We start from the raw sequence: 14,295 nt of genomic DNA on the forward strand, positions 1-14,295 counted from the left end.
ACACCTTTGTGGACTGGTGCAGTGGGGATGACCGATGTTTGATGGGCTGGGGGGCATGCCTGTGCTGCTGAGGAGTGGGAGGGCAGCCCTACAGCTTCCCCCAGCCCTGCTGCCTCTCAAGGGGGGTCTTCTGCCCCCAGCCCAGCCCTTCGTGGGGGTCTCCAGGCAGCCCCCAGTCTGCCCCCATTCCCACTCACAGGGAGGAAGAACTGTCACAGAAGAACCCAGAGGAAGATGTGCCAGGGCCCTCCATGCACAGCTGTGGCAGCAAACGTACACATGGGGGACCATGGCGAGCCCTGAAGAGGAGAGCTAGCAGCTCCAAAAACCCTTCCCAGCCCCTGAGGAAGCCACACCATCATCAGTGACACTGGGAGCATGCCTCAGGGGCCAGCTAAACCAGGGCCGGGCTGCAGCTGGTGCATACACCAGCCCCTTGTGGTCCTGGCCCCTCAAAGTTATTGTTTTATAAAAGAAAATAAGAGCACAAAAATGCAGAAAAAACCTCAGTATTATTAATAATGCCAGTGGCATTGCTATTGCCACCTGTGTGACTTTCACCCCCTTTTTCTTCAAGCTACAGCTGCCTTTTCCTCACCATGTCTGTAGGGCCCCACAGCTGCTGGGGTGAGCCTGGTGGGAGTGGGGTGTGGCGATGCAGCCCCTGGCCAGGAGGGTTGGGATGTTGATCCTGATGGGTCCTTCTGCATGTGCCATGTACTATATTTTGTTGTTCCCCCAAAAGCAAGTGCTGCCCAGCACCAGCTCTGCATCTCTGCAACTGGTCCCAGGGCTTGGTTCAGCTGGGGAGTCCCCAGGGCCAGTCCATGCCTCATCGCCCATCACCCCAAGGCTGTCATCCTCCTCAGTGCACCCTCTGCTCCCATGTCCTGCGGCTCTGCCCTCCTACCACCCTGTACCGCTGGATGCAGCCTCGCTGTGGTGGTGTACAAATCCCTCCTGCGCAGTCACAAGTTGGTGCTGCTCTGTGTGTCGCCCCTGGGTTGCACCCTGGCAAGGGAGGAGCCCCAGAAAGTTCAACAAGGGGAAGTGCAAAGTCCTGCACCTGTTTTCAGCGAAAGAGAAGTAGGTGACTGTGCACAACAGGCAAAAGAGTAAAAAAATGGCCTAGATGATCAATGTCATGAAATGTATTCAAGCCTTTGCCTTGCCTTGCCTTTGTCTGGCTGGTGAATAAAATGAAGAGGAAGACGAGCTGTCCCGGGGGAGCAGTGTGTGTGCAAAATCCCTCAGTGGGGTGCCAGCAGCCAGCCAGCCAGCAGCTGGGGAAGAGGGCACTCGGGGCGGTTCCCATCCCTCCGGTGGAAGCGACTGCGAGAAGGGGTGCATCGACAAGGACAGGAGCCTGGCTAGTTTCACCTTCCCCAGCTTTGGCACTACTGAATCTCTCCAGCCACCTCTGCTGGAAGAGAGGGCAGGTGCGCGGCGGAGGGACCATGCCACAGGTGCTTGCTGCAAGTTGCGCTGGCAGTGGCAGCTGAGAGAGCAGAGAGGGACGCAGACTCGTTTTGCTGGGAAACAGCTCTAGAGGCACTAGAGTGCAAGCACTGGAAGCGCTGCAGACGTGCTGTCTCGAGTTAGGTACAATCTGTGGGGATGTGGAAATCATCTCCTAGGCAGTGCGCTCCCCCTCCTTGCAGTGCGCACACAACTGTGTGCAGGGATCTCTAGCATTTGCTTCTGACCAAGAAAAAGCTCAGAGTTCCTGTGAATGTGAGTCCCAATCAAAGTAACCAGCCCCTTAGTGTTTGGATTTACTGACCCAGCACTGAGCTGATTTGGCTCCTGGGGGCTGGAGAAGCACACGAGAAAATGCACATCACCTTCCTTGTGGGAAGCTGGTTTGATGCCTAATTACAGTAACTGCTAAATCCATCAGTTATTCCAGGTTGTCTCCAAGACTTCATCCTCTTTCACCCTCTGCTGAGGAAGGATAGCCAGCCTATTTTGAGAATGCTCACGGAAAAGTGCTTGGGATTTGTTTATTCTGGACTATACCTCTGGGCATCCTTGTTCCTGTCTTTCTTTAAAGGTAAGCTTCTCTGTGGTTGTCCAGCTTTTTGGAGTTTTTATTTGATTTTATATTATTTTCTGTAAACACTAGTCACATTCTACCTCAACTCTTATTTTCAGAAGGACTTGTATGTGCTTGTAGTTTAAACTTTGTTAGAGGCCAGTGCCGGTCCTACTGAGTTTTGTGATCAATTTGAGTAAGTTTGTGGATCTTACAGTGCTGAGCACCTTCTTTTAAGAATTGAAAAGCTGCCATTTTTTTAAAATAAAAAGTGAGACATTTGCACTTTCAGAAATGAATTGAAATGATTGTTTAAAAAAAAAAAAAAGTTCTGGCATTCCTTTGAAAATTTAACCTATCCATGAATTTTCGTGAAATGGGAAATTATAACACCAGGCTGGAAAGGATGGCTGTGAGAACCCTGTAGGTGTGAGGGTGAAATGGTGTTGTTCTAAAAAGAGAAATAACCAGAAGGAGATTCTTGACTTTCTATGCAACATCTGGGAAGATTTATAGCTGCATAAATTTATGGATTTACTATTACTGATTTGGTTTTCTCTTCTAACTTTCAGTATGTTTAATAAGAATCCCTCCAGACAGTGATGTGTCTAAGTGGGAAAAATTTAATAGAAGTAATAATGGGCTTCTGTAGTCTCAGGTGTCACTTGTGACCAAGTTATCTTCTGAAGTTTCAGCATGTTACAAACAAGCATAGGAACAGTGTGATTCTTCCAAAACATGGAGGATTGCAAGGCTAATAATAAAGAATTTTTAAATGAGAAGGTAGGTTGAAATAGCCAGAGTTCTGAAAGATGTTCAGGATTCTACACAAAATGTACTTTTATTGGTCCCTAACAGCTGAAACACACATGCCTGCAGCAACTAAAAATTCTAAACCTGATATTGCAGGTGTGAGGGACCATGTCGTGTTACTCATTATTTATGCATAGAGAAATAAGAATTGTCTTTTTAAAACAGAGGAAGCGGTCTGCATATTTCAGAAGCACAGAGGCATAGAAAACTTGCATGTAGGTGATGCTGCACTGGACTATTCATGCCATGCAGATAATTCCTCATTACTTTATCCGAATCTGCAAAACATCCATGCATTTCATTACTACAGCTCTACGTTTCAGCTGCCTAATGTAGCAATGGTATTGCAGAAAAATGTTTCCCCAGCTTGCTAAATTAAGAACGTTGCTACCTTCTTTTGTAAGACGTTTCTGTGCTGCCTCAGGAGCTGAACGAACAGGCAGCTGATGGCAGCTAGTTATAACTCACTTTGTGTGCAGTCCCATTTTGAGCAGTTGTGTGTCATGTAAATACTTCCTTTTAAATACAGAGTAATCACTAATTCGTCAGGGGGACACTTAGTTTCTCTGAGCTGCACCTGAAGACACAAACTGCTTTTGTAAATAATTCAGAGGATTTTTTTGTTAGGTGCTTTTACCAGCAGTGTAAAAGTATGCACTTTTATAGACAACTGCTAAAGCAGAATAAAATGAACATCTGATTAATGTGTTCTGTATTTGACCTCTGCTTTTTTGATAGGGTGGGTTTTTTTGTTTTCCTTTTTGAAGAAAAGGGGGAAAAAAAGAAAAGAAAAGGCTGGGAATTGTGCAGCTGGGGCAAAACAGAAAAAAGTCAAGATTATCTTAGCATGCTATCAGTAGCAGAATCTTTTAACAGTAAGCTCCACATGAACTCCCCCAGGATTCTTCAGTGCACCCACATGGAAGTCACAGCAAGTCCATCATAACTAACATCACTCTCACATAGTGCTGAGTTGTTTCAACAGAATTCATAGCAATTTCTCAACTACTTCATACTCATGCAGGCTGTTTGACAGGAAAGTTGTGACAAGGACTAGGCAAAAAAAAAACAAAAATAAAAAAAATTAAAAACTTGGTCATTTTTTCCAGTCCTTTCCACAAAACAATTCTCTGGAAAGCTGCCTGGTGGAGAAGGATCTGGGGGTGCTGGTTGATGTCTGTCTGAACACAAGCCAGCAGTGTGCCCAGGTGACCAAGAAGACCACCAGCATCCTGGCTTGGATCCAAAACAGTGTGGCCAGCGGGACAAAGACAGTGATGGTCCCCCTGCAGTAGGCACTGATGAGGCTGCACCTCAAATACTGTGTTCAGTTTTGGGCCCCTCACTTCAACAGGGATGTAGAGGTGCTGGAGCGTGTCCAAAGAAGAGAAGGACGATGAAGCTGGTGAAAGGTCTGGAGCACAAGTCTTATGAGGGGCAGCTGAGGGGCCTGGGGTTGTCTATTCTGGAGAAAAGGAGCCTTGGGGGGGACCTTATTGCTCTCTACAGCTACCTGAAAGGAGGCTGTAGGCAGCTGGGGGCTGGTCTCTTCTCCCAGATAATGAGTGACAGGACAAGAGGAAATGACCTCAAGTTACACCAGGGGAGGTTTAGATTGGATATTAAGAAAAATATTTTTCACTGAAAGTGTGTTGAAGGCTACCCAGGGAAGTGGTAGAGTCACCATCCCTGGAGGTGTTTAAAAAGTGCATAGATGCGGTACTTAGGGACATGGTTTAGTGATGGACTTGGCAGTCCTGAGTTAGTGGTTGGACGTGATCTTAAAGCTCTTTTCCAGCCTAAATGCTTTTATGATTCTACAACTTTTTGCTTCAACTTGACTCCACTTACACTACTGCTAGGAGCTCTGATAGACATGGCATTCACGTTAAGTCACTGCAGCCCTCCTTCCTGAAAAGCCGGGAGCTAGTGATGCTTTCTTGAGACATGGGCCCTAGGGAAAATCAGGAAACTGGTTCTCAACCTCCCTGGATGCCAGATGAAATCCCTTAGAGCCAGATGTCGCTTCCCAGCCAAGTGCAATCCTTGAAGGAAAACCTGGAGGATGGAAGTACCCTACGAGTCCTAGCAGCTACGTACCAGCCTCAGGTGGAGTGACTTGAAAACCCTGACCCGGGGGGAGGTTGGGAGGGAAGGATCATACCCACCTCTGCTATTTTTTCCAAACATTGTGTAGCCTGGGAGCCAGGGTGAAGGTGACCCTGCAAGGGAGTTCTCCTCCTGAGAAACATGTCCCAGTGACCACATGGGCACCCAGACTGTCTGAGGCGTGTTACCTTCACCTCAGTGCACACCATTGAAACCTGCTGAGGTTTGAACATCCAGGGAAGTTGAACATGCACTTTGCTAGTCTCCAGTCAACACATGCATTCTAATTACTGTGCTTTTGTGTCCTTTTTTTAAATGCCACATATACCACACAAAGCAGAGCTGTCAATTTCTTAGTTTCTTTGCTCTGTGCAGCTTGACATCAGGGAAATACTCTGGCTGTTGGGCTTTGAAAAGCCCAGCAAAGGCAAAGGCAGGCTGAGGACAGAGCCCCTCCTCTGCAGTCCAGTGGAAATGTAAGTACTCTGCAGTATGGGCAAAATCCTATGGCAGGGGATGCTGTGAGCAAACTAACCAGCTAAAAGTTGTAAATTATGAAATAACTCAGCCTGACTTGGCATACCCAGCTGGTGCAAAGCAGCTTTTCTTTGGCTTACTCACAATACAGAGTTGAATTCCTGCACTACATTAATTTCATGCTTTCTCGCAGCTTTGCTGATTTGGATGAGCTCTAGTGATCACATCAGAACACAACTGGTGATCTCTAGGAGCAAATTCTTACAAAGATGCTGCTCTTGGTTCACTTCCATGCAAGCAGGTGCTGTTTCAGCAGCAGCAGTAGCATTGGCAACACAGTCTCAAAAGGCCAAATTCTGCTGCCAAGCTACAGTTTCCCTAATGTGAGCTAGTTAGACTTGAGGTGACACAAATTTAGAGGTCTGTGTAGCAGCAAGAATCAAAGTTGGTACTTAAATACCTACACATGGAGTCTAAACTTCAGGCCTCAGCTGTGTGGGACTGATGGAACTGCAGTGAGCTGTATTAATAAAACTGGTTTACTCCAAAGAGACACTGTTGAATTGATGTGACAAGTTCTGTGCCTTAATATGGTGCAATGTAATGTCATTGGTAATTTAGGTGGTTGGTGACGGTTCTCTACCTTAAGATCTCATAAATGTTACTGAACTAGAACCAGATGTTAAAGTCAGATCATTTAGAATCTTTCATACTCTTAATTTGAGGTCTGAAGGTTGCATTCACCTCAGTCCCCCACATTCTTTATGTTGATGCTCTGAGTTGTATCATCCCACTGAGCGATACACAGTTTCAAAGATAACAATGCAGCAGATTCAGGTTTAAAATAGAAAAGATATGAGGAAATCTTTTGATTGTACAAGTGGGTCTTTTCTTCCACATTGGCCAGAAAGATGTCACACATGTACCTTGCAGAGATGGGAAATTAGTGCCAGATCCCTGCCATTAGTATAATATCTGGTAACACAGACAACAGAGGCTGGTTACTCTGGATGCTGAGAGTATGTTAAGGCATCACATACACATGGAATCAGATGGGACTGAATGTACTTGTCATAGTACATGTCTGTTTATAGATGTCACTCTGTTCTATGTTAAAGAACACTACTGTAGAAACATGTGTCTACACACTTAAGACATGCACGCAGAGTCCTAGGCAAATCTCTGAGATTATTTCCTGTGAATTGCTGTCTGCTGCAGTAACTTGCTGTACATGCTTGCCTCTTGAGATTGACTTTTCAGTTCAGTGAACCAGACCTCATGTTCACTAATCCATGTGCGTTCACTGGGCTGCGCTGTATTACCACAGGCACATCTGCAGCTGTGGAGCTGGCCCATGCTAGTGAAAAGTCACCAGGCCTCAGGAAAGCTGGAGGTATTTCCATGTACATTTGCTGATAGTGATCTGGGCTAAGTCTTCTGTTAGCTCTCCTCAAATCTCACTAGAAAACATGGAAAGGTTCAGAAAGGGCACCTAGGCCCTGATGTCACCAAACTCTATTATATGATCCTGTTGGTATAGCGCTCTGCATGTAGGAAGGGATCCAGAAGCAGATAGAGTGCACAAGAAAGCAGCATCCATCTGGTCCTTGGGATGATGCCAGATGGTGCTTTGGGAGCCTTCAGCTTTGCAGGGGGTCTTCTGATGGTCTCGGAGAAGAAGTTCCTGTTCCAGGCACAGGATTCATGTCCTAAAGACAGCTGCAGACCTTTTTTCTCCCTCTGGTTGATTTTCCTAAGACATGTAGAGGAGAACATGAGTTAACGATGGCAATGCGTATTGGACAATTTTGTTAGCAACTACAAACTTTTCCAAGCAGTGAAAAAGGTATTTTATGTCTCTGTGGTGCAGTGAGAACAGTGAACAGCAGCATTCCTTCTCACACCTGCATGATGAAGTAACTCTTTCCAGAGTCTTAAGAATGAGTTATGTGAGTCACAAACCAGGAAATGCTTCCACCTGAACATGATGGCTGTGATTTTCGAGGGAATGCATGTACCCAAATACCGTTCCATTTCACTGTACATCCTGAACAATGGGTTAGTGCAGAATTTTGTTTCTATGTCTCAACAAGGAGGGAGATATAAAGTCTCTCCAGCTCTAGGGTGTGATTAAAGTAGATCAAAACCCTTTGCAACACTCCAGACATGGTTGTTTGAGGATGCCTGCTGCCTAGAGATCCTGCATAATCTTGTTAAGAAAGAGAGCAAATCTGCCTGAGACAGGTAGAGCCAGCACTGGCAATCAGTAGCATCCATGGCAATGAAAAAGGTAGACAGGTGTTTATTGCTGTTTTGGGACACATGCCTGAGCAAATATGGCTTGAAGAGAGAATTTCGCTTATCAAGTCCTTTCTGCATTGAGCAAAGTTGCTGATAACAAGGCTGAGACCAGAACTAGATGATGAGTTATTTGGAAATAACAATCTTCCCACCTGGGGCTTGCAATTAAGTCAGTAAATTGCAAGGGACAGAGATCTTGTAGTCAGCATGGGTACTTATGCATGTCAACAGTGATGTGCAGGTGACTCTGTCCTGCCTTACTCTCAGTTGGCTGTGCTCAGTTAGGGAAGCTGTGGTTAGCAGAGTGCTGAAACAGATGTCTGCAATCCTTCTAACCTTCCAGAAATGCATGTCTTCAGTACTTATTGCATTCCAGAATGTTGCAGAGAAAGCCACAGTCCTCATTTCTGTCCTTAACGCAACATAGATTTGGACAGAAAAAGGACTTAAAGGGAAGGGGCAGCCTTGAGGAGATCTCATTTCACATTAGCACCTCAAACAGCCTAAAGCCATTTTGCAGATTGGGCTGACAAGACTGTACGCTGTGTTTGCTGAAGCTCAGCTGTGGCTACATTCTAGACTACATGTGGCTACATGTGGCTAGATTTCCAGATCAGAGATCTCCACCATGCCAAGAAAGAAAATTAAGTTGTAAACTGGCAAAGATACGTGTGTGGCAGCTGAGGCGAGAGAGACTGTCTGATCCATACAGATTCATAGACTGATAGAATATTTTGGCTGACAGGGACCTCCACAGTATGCCCAGTCCAACCCATCTTCTCAGAGCAGGGACAGCTCTATCAGGTTGCTGCTTGGGCAGTCAAGCTGGGATGATCTCCAAAGACAGTGGTCTCCCCTACAGTAAGTACCCCTCAGAGAAAAAAAGGCTCCCCTGATACCCTGGCAATGCCCCATGGTGCAACTTGTATCTGGTTAGTGCTGTCCCTGCGCACCTCCCAGAAGAGTCTGGCTTCTTCATTACAGAACCCTTCCTCCTGGCAGCTGAAGGCAGCCAAAAGACCTCCCCCTTGCTTCCTTGTCACCAAGGTGATCAAAGGCATGTCTCTCCAACTCTCATCAGACATGCTGTGCTCCAGCAGCTTGCTGTCTTAGTGGCCCCCACTCGACTCACTCCACAGGGTCAGTGTACGTCTTGTGCCACACTGGGGAGGCTTTATTCGGAACAGAGCTGTGCGTCATGCGGTGAGTCTCACTGATGTTGAGTGTAGGCTGTTTGTAGAGAAGGATGCTGTTTAGTGTTTTCATCACCTCTGAGTCAGTACACTGGGGAAAAAAACCCCAAAGTCGGAGGTCATATAATGATGCAGAAAATACATTCCATAATTCTTAGCCATCTTGTGCTGTTTTTGAAGAACTTCCGCATCTTGAGTCTGAAAAGTGGCAGAGCAGGTCATGACAAATGATGGAGTACATTCCCTTGAATATTGTGCCAGTTTAGAAAAGTCATTGACAAACTGAAGTCCAGCTTCAACAGCTATAACAATAGAAAGAGGAGATAAAAAATTAAACAAATAGATGTTAGATGGTTTGCAGTTGTCAGTGTTTCAAGTGGCAAATAGGCAGCAACTTTGAATTAGCCGTTCTTGTTCAGGCTTCACACACAATTAATAAAAGGCAACTGGACAGTTTCAAGAGCTCTAAGCAAAAGATTTACCTTTCTAATATAGCCAAACAGCTATCCTGCAGCATACTTTCTTTGGCAGCATTTCATTCAAGGTATAAGCCTTCTAATGTGGTCTCCAAAGATATTAGGATTCCCAGTTTCCATTTACTTTAAAATTCAAATTTGTTGGATTGGTATCTCAGCCCAAGCGCTTCAGCCATCGTCAGGTCTACTTAGGTGATCGACATTGCCTGGCAATGATAGTGACAAGGCAGGATGATGGAGAAAGGCTAGATCGAATGGGAACAGGTCTGTGGGTAGAAGGGGAAACATCCTTCTCCAGAGGAGGCCTTTTTCCAAGTGGGCAAATCCTTTCCCCTTTGGGTCAAAATGTTCTAGCAACTCAGGAAGTCTATATGCTGGGGAATACAAGAGGGTCGGCCAGACAGCACAGGGCCACTTTCTGTTTTCAGGATAGCTGTGGTGTCTCTGAGACCAAGCACCCTGCATCTGCAGGCATTGCTACTGTATCACAAGATGACAGTCATACTCCACTTGGACACGCGGGGCACCGGTTTTGTTTTAATTTTGTTTTGTTTGCACTGACATAATTCAGGAGCATTAGACTGAAGTTACCAAAGCTTTAAATCAACAAAGTAAGGCAAATCAGGCTCCCCAGATCACCATTGTCTGGAAGTACCTCATTTTCAATGCAGCTAATTTCTGCTCTTAGTCAGGATCAGTGACTCAGGCAATGCAGGTTTGGCTGGCAGGGTGCAGCAAGGAGAGCCGTTTATTTCATATCCCCACTAATCCAAACAAACGCAGGACTCGAGCCCTGTACCTGAGGGAAAGACAGTAGCATGTAGCATTCTGAGAACAGACAGATCAAAGCTAACCAATGCTCAGCTGTCACTGAGACCTTGTGGTATTCGGTCTGGGGAAAAAACCCAGCTGTAAACTTCATGATACAGACCATGCTCAGCCACTTTATATACACATATATGCAAATCCAGGCTGAATCAGCCAAAACAAAGCACTTACAATTTCAAGTGTTCTAGGTCAGATCTCCACAGACTTTGTTTGATTGATCACAAGTCTGATTTGCTCAGAGCCAGTCGCTTGCCTCATCAAGACAGTATTAGAAGCAGGTTTTGTCTTCAGCGTGAAATAAATTCAGACTCTCTGCTGAGAATTTACAGTTCCTTTTGTCTTTGAAGACCTGGACCACCAAAGCCTCAGACTTCTCTCCCTTGGGAAAAGTACCTTAATACCAGCCACTTCTGTTGCCAAAACCTCCAAAATATCATCAGCTACCTAGCAGCAAAGCATTTTTCACAGAAACAGGCAGCAAGTTCTACCTGGCCTAGTGAAAGCTCCACAGGGCTGAAACTCATCTATGGATGTTTTATGTAAGTTTTGCTTTTTGTGGAAGTTTTGCTTCTCAAGTGGGAAACTGTTTCAGATTCAGGAACATGTATGTTCATCTTGAGACCCATCCTCAAGTCTTGACCCTGACAAGTGGCAGCTCTGATTCAGCGTTGGTGGGGCCAGGAGTGAAGGCAGACAAACCCTGACACGTACATAAGTAGTCCCCAGGGAGCACAAGCAGCCTGAAGCATGGCAACCAGAGCAAGCAAACAGGGCATGGTGCGGCAGTTTGTGCAGGAAGGGCTGGTAGACTGGCGGAGACACTCTACCATCACTGAGACAAATGCACCAGATGGACACATCACAAGAAGCAGAGGCTCCCCTACCTGCTTGCCACCAGGCAGATGGAGAAGTCCTAAGTGATGGGGAAGAATGGAAACAGGTCCCTGCTCGGGGCAGTAGGTTCCCAACCTGCTTCACCTTCCCAGGTACCCCTATACAATAGGTGTATGGCTCTGGAACCTGAAGGCCAGGAAAATGATGACGTGGGTGAAAGTCTGTCCAGGTGGAAGGAGATGCCTAGGCAGAGTCAGTCAACCCCACAACAGCTCTGCTAAGAAGAAAAGCAAGGTAGTTGTCATCAGTGACTCCACACTGAGGGAACAGAGGGCCCAATGTCCTGACCAGATCCAACCCACAGGGAAGTCTGCTGCCTCCCTGGGGACCAAGTTACTAGAAAACTCCCTTGTTTGGTGGAGCCCTCTGATTACTACCTATTGCTGGTCTTCCAAGTGGGCAATGATGAAGTCCAAACAAGAAGTCTGTGGGTAATCAAGAGAGACCTCAGGGACCTGGAGTGACTGGTTGAGGGATCAGGAACACACCTAGTGTTTTCTTCTATCCTGCCAGTTGCAGGAATGATGGGGCATGTAATTGGAAGGTCACACAGATAAATACCTGGCTCTGGGCCTGATGTCAATGGTTAAATCTCAGTTTTTCTGATCATGGGTCAGTCTACATGGCACCAAGCCTGCTGGCAATAGATGGGGTTCACCTGTATCAGAGGTGGAAAAGGACCCTGGGTGAGGAATTAGCAGGGCTCTTTGAGAGAGCTTTAAACTAGGTTTGAAAGGGGAAGGAAATTAAAACCAAACTGGTTAGAGATGAGCCTGAGGGTAGCATGCCAGGGTTGGAGGTGAGCTTGATAGCACAGCTGAAGAGCATTTATGCCAGTGCCTGAAGCACGGGCTACAAACAGGAGGAGCTGGAAGCCATTGTGCAGCAGGAAGACTGTGATGTAGTCACCATCATGGTGGGGTAATTCGCATGACTGGCATACTGCAACGGAGGGCTACAAACCCTTCAGAAAGGATAGGCAAGGAAGGAGAAGTGGTGGGGTAGCCCTGTGTATCAGCGAGTGTTTCAACTGCCTAGAGCTGAATGATGGTGACAGTAGGTGAGTGTTTATGGGTAAGAATCAGGAGGAGGACCAACAAGGCGAATATCCTGGTGGGAGTCTGTTATAGACCACCCAACTAGGATGAAGAGACAGATTAAATACTCTGCAAGCAGTTGGGAGAAGTCTCAAGTTTGCTAGCCTGTGTGCTCATGGAAGACTTCAACCTACTGAATGTCTGCTGGAAATACAAGACAATGGAGGGGGAACAGTGTAGAAGGTTCCTGGAGTTTGTGGAAGATACCTTGCTGACACAGCTGGTCAGTGAGCTAACTAGAGGAGATGCCCTGCTGGACCTGCTGTTTACAAACAGGGAAGGTCTGATGGGTGATATAGCGGTTGGAGGATATCTTGGGCATAGCGATCATGAGATGATAAAGGTTTTGATTCTCAGAGGAATAAGGAGAGGGCCAGCAGAATCTGGAGGGGTGACTTTGGTCTGTTTAAGAGCCTGGTCAACAGACTCCCTTGGGAGATAGCTCTGAAGGAGTCCATGAGGCTGGACATTCTTAAGGCAGGTAGTCTTAAATAAAGGCACAGGAGGAGGCTGTCCCCATATGCTGAAACACAAGCTGGTGGGGTAGAAGAGTGGCCTGGCTGAACAGAGAGTTTTTGCTGGAGCTCATGGAAAAAAAAGGAGAGTTTACCACCCTCGGAAAAAGGGGCAGGCAACTCAGGGGGACTATAAGGATGTCGTGAGGATATGCAGGGAGAAGATTAGGGAGGTGAAAGCCCAGCTAGAATTCAAGCTGGCCATTACCATAAGAGATAACAAACCCCCTGTTTTTACAAATACATAAGAAACAAAAGGAGGGCCGAGGATAATCTCCATCCTTTATTGGATGTGACAGGGAATGTTGCCACAAAGGATGAGGAGGAGGCTGAGGTACTTCCCTCTGGGTACTCAGCCCCCTGAGCTGGAAGACAGGGACAAGGAGCAGAATGAAGTCCCCTCAGTCCAGAAGGAAACAGTCACTCACCTGCTGCTCCCATAGACATAGACAGAAGTCTATGGGGCTGGATGGGATCCACCTGAGGGTGCTGAGGGAGCTGGTGGAGGAGCTCACCAAGCTGGTTGCCATCATTCATCAATAGTCCTGGCCAAATGGAAAGGTGCCAGAAGCCTGGAGGTTGGTCAGTGTGCTGCCCATCTATGAGGAGACAGGGAGGAGGATCCAGGGAACTACAGGACTGTCAGTCTGACCTCGGTGCTGAGGAAAGTTATGGGGCAGATCATCCTGAGCACCATCATACAGGACAACTGAGGGATCAGGCCCATCCGGCGTGGGTTCATGAAAGGCAGTTCCTGCTTGACAAACCTGATCTCCTTCTATGCAAGGTGACCTACCTAGTGATCGAGGGAAACATTTGTGCCTTGCCTGTGCCTTGCAGCCCATGCTGCTCTCACTTTCTTCACAAGCAGCAGCTAAGGCTTGAGCACTGCAGAAAGAAGGCAGAAGGAGTCATCACTAGCCTTGCTTATTGTATCCTAGGTACATTTGTTGCTTAAGCATTGCTATGCAAGTACAGCTGGCAGGCTGACAAGGCAAAAGTCCATTGCTCGGGAAACTAGCCATCTCTGGGATCATAACAATTGCTACTGACTCATTTCCACAATATTACTCTCTGTAACTTTTCCACTCCAGTATGTCCTCTGCATTGCCCAGAGAAGTTAAACAATATCACTGCTGCTTCGATAACCACACACTGAGGCAATGGTTTTGAGGCAAGATCCTTCCCTCACATTTTTTCATAGTTCAAAGGAATGAGCTTTCTCTGCCTAGTAAAGGCATGTATGTGACTAAGGAATAGCACCTGGGAGGGCTAAGTTGGGGGTTTTGTCTTTGCTTTCTTCATGTCTTGGGGACAAAATTACTTCTCTTTCTCTTCCTAGAAGATTCACATATCTTCCTTCCCTTCTAGGGTCCTGCTGATCCTGATGTGGGCTTCTTTCTAATTATATTATGACATTTCCAGGGTGGAAAATAGAGCCTGATGATTTTACTGCAGCCTTTATATCACTGCTATTTTCTGCACTGGGTTTAGGAAAAACACCTCTCTTCCCACCTATCATCTTCTCAGCCCTAACCAGACTTGCCTATCTGTTTC

At 46.5% G+C, this 14,295-nt stretch overlaps 1 protein-coding gene across 1 annotated transcript in view; it reads left to right on the forward strand.

Moving 5' to 3' along the window:
• The first annotated feature begins 1,306 nt into the window (after positions 1 to 1,306).
• Positions 1,307 to 14,295, forward strand: part of LOC121081564 (neuronal acetylcholine receptor subunit alpha-7-like) — a 68,183-nt gene continuing 55,194 nt past the window's right edge. The window contains exon 1 of the mRNA XM_040580701.1: positions 1,307 to 2,053. Within this exon, the coding sequence (XP_040436635.1) occupies positions 1,975 to 2,053 (79 nt within the window). The 5' untranslated portion in view covers positions 1,307 to 1,974. The remainder of the gene's footprint in view (positions 2,054 to 14,295) is intronic.

This window comes from Falco naumanni, chromosome Z, assembly GCF_017639655.2.
Source record: "Falco naumanni isolate bFalNau1 chromosome Z, bFalNau1.pat, whole genome shotgun sequence".
In the NCBI taxonomy this organism is placed as follows: Eukaryota; Metazoa; Chordata; class Aves; order Falconiformes; family Falconidae; genus Falco; species Falco naumanni.